Source organism: Notolabrus celidotus, chromosome 13, assembly GCF_009762535.1.
Source record: "Notolabrus celidotus isolate fNotCel1 chromosome 13, fNotCel1.pri, whole genome shotgun sequence".
In the NCBI taxonomy this organism is placed as follows: domain Eukaryota; kingdom Metazoa; phylum Chordata; class Actinopteri; order Labriformes; family Labridae; genus Notolabrus; species Notolabrus celidotus.
Window position 1 is genome coordinate 20,374,588 of NC_048284.1, and position 8,249 is coordinate 20,382,836.

The 8,249-nt window shown below is 38.5% G+C and overlaps 1 protein-coding gene across 1 annotated transcript; it reads left to right on the forward strand.

The window, feature by feature from the left end:
- Positions 1 to 1,256: 1,256 nt before the first annotated feature.
- Positions 1,257 to 2,895, forward strand: LOC117824360 (C-C motif chemokine 5-like). Its single transcript, XM_034699828.1, has 3 exons — positions 1,257 to 1,441; positions 1,892 to 2,003; positions 2,548 to 2,895. Exons 1-3 carry the CDS (start codon positions 1,357 to 1,359, stop codon positions 2,633 to 2,635), a joined length of 285 nt encoding a protein of 94 aa, XP_034555719.1. The 5' UTR covers positions 1,257 to 1,356; the 3' UTR covers positions 2,636 to 2,895.
- The last annotated feature ends 5,354 nt before the right edge of the window (positions 2,896 to 8,249 follow it).

Genomic DNA, 8,249 nt, shown 5'->3' on the forward strand with positions numbered 1-8,249 from the left:
ATTTCAATCAAAGCTAAGTGTTACAGGAAAGATTTGCAGACATCTTTATAGCTCATGTTTTGTAAATGACTCTCCTTCAACCTTTGGATGCTAGAATCTGTCCTGTTTTGTGTCACTCTTCTAGTTTTGCGTCAGTCACAAGGTATAATCATCATCACCCCTGTGCGCTCAATCGCTGCACATTTTGAGTATATTTCCTGATGCATACTCACATCGACTCACCTTCGACCTTTTGCAGAAATTGTTCTAAGGGGTGGTCAGGGTGAAAAATTCAGCTTTTTGCCTACATGCATGCTACCCATTCTCAAAACATTAGACCGTCTTTAAGACTTTTGTGCATGTCTGACAACAACTCATGAAACACAGGCTCGGCCACTTCAGCTGAAGAAAAGGGTTAATTTGCAGTTGGACCCTTTTGCAGTGTGTGTGTGTGTGTGTGTGTGTGTGTGGGTGTGTGGGTGGGTGTGGGTGTGTGGGTGGTTTATGGGTGGAAGTTCCCTTTTTTCTGTCCCACATGTCAATTCTTAAATCAATAATAACATGCACCTTTTTCACACCTAATGTTCCTCTAAATATTGCAACTCTGACACATCGTGCACACACACCAAGCTAAGTTACTGTTAGTATTATCATCACCAATGTGGTCAAACACCCTTAAATTCGTCATTACAGCTTAGATTTTCATGCCGCTCCTCTCCTGTATTATTCACAACATATATATGTATATATTTTTCATTTCACAGTCTAACTCCATTGAAAGTGTGACGGTCATATTTAAACAAATGATTTAGAAAACTGAAAAAAAACTAAATCATCATCAAGTTTGAGCAGTGTGACAGCGACTACTCTATGAATCAGGTACATTACTGCTAACTTACGAAAACCATGCTTTTGCCGACTTGTTGTTACTCATAACTGAAGTTAAAAAATCATATTACTTCACCATATCAGGCATCATCATTTCCTTTTAAAAACCACATGGACCAACAATTTGGGGGAGGAGCTTAAACCTCCAGTGCATCTGCAACCTGCAAGCACAAACACACACACACACAAAATCAGATTAAGTGACAGCAATGTATATTTTCTCTGTTCTTAGAATTTGCTCTCACCACCAGCTTCCCTTCTGTCCCCAACCCCCCTTCTATTCTTCTTCCCCTGCTCTCTCTTTTACTGAGAAGTGTTGACCACATGACCACAGGTTGTTTGTTTGTTTCCACCCTAGTTTTTTTTTTTTTCATCATAGAAACTTTCTGACACACACACGCACAAGCAGCAAAACAAAAGAGAGGGTCTGTAAGTGAAGCAGAAAGACAGCAGACACCTTGAAGAAAGACAATACAAGCAGCCACGTTGATGATAATGAAGATGATGAAGAATCCAATCATTCTGGTGACCTGTGTCCTGCTTTTCGCTGCTCTCACTGTCCTGGCATCTCCAAGTAAGCCAACTGCGTTTTGCTTGTTTATTGATTAAAATGTAACATTCGTGCTCAGCTTTTAGTCATCTATCCCTCAAAACCGAAAATGTTGATTTATGTGATCAAAAAAAAAAAAAATCCATGACTCTGCTCTGGAACTGAAACATTTAGTTTAAAGAGACTTATTCTCTTTCTCTGAGTTTCTTTATTCCTCATAAATTAAATCCTTTGCGACAGATAGTCACAACTTTGTTGAAAGAGAAAAAAACCCACTTGTGTTTGTTTTTTAATATCACTACATCAAGATTTTCTTAATGACTAAATGGCCTTTGTTATGAAGCCACATTTCAGATCTTACTGTTTCTGAGTCTTCTCCAAAGGTGAAAAATACGAGCAATAAGATTTCTGTTATTTTTACGAAAACTTGTGCCTGATATACTTAACTTGTTTCCATATTGTTTTTTTTTTTAGGTGTCTTTGGACCAGATAAGTGCTGTTTTGAATTTGTCCCCGGACCTCTGCCCAAGAAAGGGGTGCTGCGCTACAAATACACAAACAACCAGTGTTCAAAGAGGGGGGTGCTGTGAGTGTGACATCTCCTGAAATTACACTTCAACACGATACATTTTTTATTAATTACTGGAGTCTTACAGGGATTGGGTTGTTTTTTTTGTATGTGTGTTGTTTTTTTTTGAAGTGGAGTTGTAGAAGCTACAGATATTAGTGTTCAGGTTGGAGTTTCTTGAAATGAGCTAAATTAAGTAGTAAAGATTGACCTCGTATTGTAATTGATAGCCTGGCTTCAGTGCCTGTTAACCCAGGGGCCTGTTTCTTGATAAAGAGGCCGAGCTGACCTGGATCACCTGTTGGTAATACATTTATTATCAACAAGTACTTCATACAGCCACACTTAAAAAAAAAAAAAAGGAACTATCCCTTTAAATTTATGAAGATAAAAAAGACATTGCTTTTAAGTACCTTTAGAAAAATCACACACAGTGTAAGTATGGATGTAGATTTATGTGTAAAACAAAACATTAAAAAAGGGTGCGAAGTCTATACTGCTCTGAAAATATACACCAAATGTTGAAAAGAACTGAAGACACCAATCCTTTTATCCGTTTCAGTTTGGAGATGAAGAACAAACATACATACTGTGCCGATCCGTCCGTGAAGTGGGTGAAGGAGGCCATGGCAGCACATGACTCAAAGTGATGTAAAACAACTTTCATCACTTGTTTTACTTTACGACACACTGAAGAGCACATAGCAGTGCTTGTCTCATATAACCTGCTTATAACCAGCTTGATGTTTATGCGCAATATTTTACTAAAAGTTGTTAAATGAATGCAAAGAATATCCCCGTATCACTTAACCATCCTTATCAGCTTCTTTTTGTTTTTTTGATGTTTCAAGTGATGTACTAAAAGATGTTTGACGGTGGTTGATTCTGTCAGCATTGTTTTTCGCTCATTAAAAATATGATTAAAAAATATGATTTGATTTGTTTTCCTTTTTGTTATTGTGATAAGTAAACTTCTTCCTGCATTAAAAATAAGGCCTCACTTTGCAACTCATGCACATTATACTTGTGATAGTAACACATCAGAGCTGATGTGGTTTCTGTCAGAGAAAGCCACAGGAAACTCAGATCTGCACCACAGAGGCTTTATAGTCAGACACAGAAAAATTAGATTAACTCTTTAGACAAAAGTGAATAAATCAGGCTAATGTAAATTTCCTTAGCTCTTTTTCCATGTCAATTCAAAACAATGTAAACATAAGCTGCCCTGGGTTCCGAGTTGTTTGTGGTGCATCTTTGTGCCCAGCAGATGTCGCTGTTTTCTGCTTTTTGCTAACATGGTGATTCCTAAAGTCAGGCATTTGTTTTTGTAGGTGAACAGCACTTAAATCTCTATTTTTTTTTTTGTTTATTTTTCCTCAGGTGCAGCTATAGGTCTGTTGATGATAAGATCACATTAAGATGGATTAAAAATATCTTAGATTTCTTTTTTTTTATAGTCAGCTGTGACATGATGCACAAAGCCCAGTCTGACCCCAAAACCCCTCACAGATGGCTCCTGTCTGTGGTCGGTGCTAAAAATAAACACACTTGAGGGGAAATTATGTGACCTACATGAAAAACGAAAGCATGAGTTGACTCATGTGGCTATCACTTTCTCAGATTTTCAGACAAACTGACCTGAAAAGAGCCTCCAGCCCCGGAATAACACCAAATTATGTCAAAGCAGTGACATCACTATCCTTTATTTCAGAAATAGATATTAATTTCTATTCACTGTCCCACCTTTTAATGTTTTTGCATTTACCTTCATAAATCGTATGAGCACAATAACTCAATAAAGGCTCATAACAAAAGCTTAACACTCACACCATCACACCACAGGTGACCCATCACAGCAGACAGTCTGATTAGATTTTGGAGGACCTCTCTGCATAAATCTGCATATTAATGAGGAAAAATCAGGAGGGAGATGGTTCCGCTTAAGTACTCCTTATTCGCACTTGTGTTGACGATCAACAAGCATTTCATTAGAAAAAAAACTGAAGGACACTACATCTCCCTATCAGCTCACTTCAGTGGTTTGGTGTTTGTATTAGTCGAGTATCTAACATGATATAAAACCATCAAGAGAGTTTCTGCAAGACGTCCTTTTATTTTAAGGATCACATGAGTCTGTCAGTGTGACCTACATGTACCTGTGGAGGAAAGAAATGGGGGCACACGCAATAGAAGTAAAATATCTTTAAGAATGACTTTAAAAAAGGTACAGAAGTGTTGTCAGTAAAATAGTACCTGCCAAGATGGGTCAAATCATTACAGTATGAAATAGTTGAAGCTGGTTACTTTGGGAGCTAAGGAGTAAACTACTGTTCATAGACCAAGCCTTAACTCAAAGTTTAACACTAGGTTGCACCAGCTATGTGTCATTTCAAACAAAGCTCAGTTTGAGTGTAATTTCTTATTAGGATGGAGGGACCTGGAGAAGGTCTTGGTTGATAATAAGTCTCAATTTTGACTCTTCAGACACAACAGCATCTGACACTCTGCCCTGACTTCCTGCGTACACAAACTTGTAGTTTGCATCAGCAACTGCCAGAAGTATTACTGAAAACCTTGGTTTTTATTCATAGTGAAGTCTTCCACTCTTGGCAGGCGGTTGAATCAAGACATGTCAACCATCCATTGCTCCTGTAAGCAGAATGGAAACTGCCACTGGGAATGATAGGCAAACCATCATTGTAAGTGTTATAGCAGACATTTTTTTAAATAACCCTATTCAAGGTGCAGTTGCAGAAATCTACAAGAGAATGGTGAGCCTGAGTCTTATGCAGAAACAGTAACATATGTAATGAGCAGTTCTGGCTTCCACAAGCACACTCTTATTATAGACTCTTATATTGTATATCAGACCACAATGGAGTGTGTTATCTTCAATAAAATCCTCATGTAGGACAGAAGTTAAGGCTGCACAGGTCTCCAGAACTTTCCGGAACAGAGTTGTACTTCCAGATCTGTGCTAGAAACTCAATTATTGAATGTTGAGGAAATCATAAAAACTCAACTTCGGCATTAAAATAACGCTTCATAATACTTAACATCTTTTTTTCTGAAAATATTTCTTTAAAATCAAAACCTCACATTTTCTAGACAAAAACTTGAATCCTGCACAAACATTTATTTTGCCCCTGAAGTGATTTAAAATCAAATTCAGAATGGGTCGTGAATGTTTATTGACACTAAAACCTGAAGTTTTATATCTTTGAGATACTTACCCATTTTTTGATAACTTGCCTCATCATTTTATCAAATTACGCAGTGAAATTAAGCTAATTAGTGATCATGTACATGTATAATTATTACTTGACATAAAGTACTGGAGTACTAGCTTGTTAAAATACTTGGGAAGTCAAAGTACTTTTAAAAAAAACGTATATTCACAATGCACAAGTGCAGTTACGTAGGTGTACATTCTGCTACGTTTATTTCGCAAACATATGCAGACAACAACAGAGTGTATGTGTATAAAAGATAACCGAATATAACACAATAGCACACTTCTATAGATAATTAGAGGAGGAAAGAGGAGTGTGTGAGCCATACAGTCACTGTGGTGGTGTGAGGGACACAATAGGAAGTCATCAGGAACACACACATACATGCACACACACACACACACTTAAATAACCAGTGTGTGATGTCAGCTTTTCCTGACAGATGGGATCAACATAAATTAAACCCTTGGATGAAAAAAAAACTGTGTCTTTTTCACTGTGTGTCCATGTGTGCTACTGCATGTGTGTGTAAAAATAAATAAGAATAAAATAAGTCAGATTGCTCTGATAAAGAGTAAAACAGGTCCACACGTTCTTTTGTATGAGAATATTTTTAGCTGTAAAAAAGAGACAGCAGGTGGTTAGACCAACGTCTGCCACTAACACACAAACACAGACGCACACAATTAGAAGGTTATTGCAAATCCCATTAAGAGCAGAAAGGGAAATTAGACTGTAATTTCCTGTCTGGTGCCTAACAGAGGTGTATTTCCGACTCGCTCAAAACCCAAATGTCACTTTAAGACACTTTCCTTGTCACGTTGTCATGGCAATACACATCAGCAAATCACCTTATGTGTCTCTGGCTGAACAATCAGATCATGAGTTCAGTGGTCCAGATGTCTCAGACTAGTCCTGCTATGATTTACATGACAAAAAATGAATAGATAAAAATGAAGTCACATTCTGTGGCAGCTTTCTTGCGAGTTTGGTGTAAGTTCAAAAGGAAATTAAAAGTGTGAACTGAACAGAAATTATAAGAGGATAGAGAGATAGAGAGAGGAGAAAGAGAGGACGGGGTAGAGAAGGGACCAAAAAACTGAGATCAATATCTTCAGTATAATTACCTTCAGCTTCCTGGGTTGCTAAGAGACTAAACAGAGAGGGACAAAGAAGAAGAGGAGACAGACAGAGTGAGCCAGAGAGAGAGAGAGAGAGAGAGTGAGAGAGAGAGAGAGAGAGAGAGAGAGAGAGGAGAGAGAGAGAGAGAGAGAGAGAGACTTGAAGGCGGTGAATAATTTCAAGGTTGCGCTCATTTTTATTGTGTTTTGTGTTTTGATAGAGCTCATGCAGACAGGGTTGAGAAGAGGGGAAGAATATGAAGACGAGAAACAAAAGTCTGCGGTGGAGTTGGGAGGGGGGCAGAATGATATGTGTGGTCTTCAGGGGTTTAGGTTGCATGAATAATTACTGAGCTATTGACACAACCTCTCTCTTCTTCATCGTCCACTGTTCGGCCAGCTTCTCCCCTCCCCCTTCTTCATTTTCTTTTCTAATCTCACATTCTCACTCGCCTAGTCCTGTAACTCTGCCAAAGCCCAAACAGTATTGTGGTTCGAGGTTTGCTTCATGTCTGTTTTCTTCAATTTGGTTGATGTCTCTTTCATTCAGCTCCTTGTGTGTTTTAACATCCCTCGATAGTTTCTGATCTGCTTTCCTCCCCTTACCTTATTTTCTCTGCTATTGACTGGTCATCTATGAACCACCAAACTCAGGTTTTGTGCACTCCAAATAAAACGAGAGTAGTAAGAAAATATCCTCCATGTTGTTTACCGATAACTAAATCGTCAACAGGCAGAGGTGACACCTGCAAGACTCCTTTCCTCTGATTGATTTGATATAAACAGTGTGATTTCATTCTCCCTGGCATCCCTTTTGCTATTCAGAACAAATGTCCATTGTAACAGGGTTTTGAGCATTCAGGATCAAGGATTAAAGACAGCCGGGTGATTAGAAATAGTTTTGGTTAGGCAGCGGGGTCGAGACCTCTAAATCGCTGGTGTGTATCATCTGTGGCAAGCAGCTCATTCCTACCATAGACTGTAAAAAAAAATGGACGTCCGATCGCTCAGCTGGAAGTGAGGCTTCCACAAAAGCTTCTCCCCATGGTGGCTAGCTGGAGTATAGGTCAAAAACTCTGTCTCCCCCATTCATTTGAATGGGGCTGCAGTCACACTTTAATAAAATAAATACACATCGTACAAACATTTCTCACATCTGTATGCTGTGGTGATATGTAGTTATTATTTGACTGTTTTGTGTTCAAGGCCTCTTTTTTCTGAAAAGTTTCTTTTTCGTTAGTTATCAGAGGTTAAAAAACAGGGTTTTAAATCGGGATTTACTTTGATTGACAGCTGCCGTAGAGAGAAACTCCATAGGATCTTGTGATGCTACGCTGTAGGGCGGATGTCATTACTGTGAAATTACAGTGGCAACACCGAAATTCTCTACTGCGCAGACTCTGGCTGCACAATGGCTGCACATTCGAACAGGGTTTTTTGGCTTCAAAACCGTACAACGGGAAAAGGCGAGCAATGCTGTCCATTTTTTTACAGTCTATGATTCCTTCTGCAAAGACTAAGGCTTAAAAACTTCAATAGCGCACCCATCGCAGGGTTTTTTGGCGTCACTTTTGTACAGCCATAGAGGGCGTAGGCTGTCCATTGTTATGTACTGTCAATGATCCAATTGTGTTTTTAGAGCTCTACATCTGATTATACTGTATGTATTCACAGGGATAAGCTGGAAACCTTACAATACTAAATTAGCTTTAAGTGCAACAACCAACAATTAGAGAAAGGCCATTATCTCCTCAAGTTTGAATAAATAATGAGCTATAATGCATACACACAAATAGGAATATTTTTCCTTTTTTAAAAATATCAAACATGTTCCTCTTTTTTCAGCCTATACCAGAATTCTCTGAATGACAGTGGAATAAGTTGAGTCATTCAGTGCATTAATCCCTTAA

Bases quoted from the DNA above. Each gene is read 5' to 3' on its own strand.
- LOC117824360 (XM_034699828.1), top strand. From the start codon at position 1,357: ATGATAATGAAGATGATGAAGAATCCAATCATTCTGGTGACCTGTGTC. The intron at 1,442-1,891 runs GTAAGCCAACTG...TTTTTTTTTTAG, and splicing joins CACTGTCCTGGCATCTCCAA to GTGTCTTTGGACCAGATAAG. The intron at 2,004-2,547 runs GTGAGTGTGACA...TATCCGTTTCAG, and splicing joins TGTTCAAAGAGGGGGGTGCT to TTTGGAGATGAAGAACAAAC.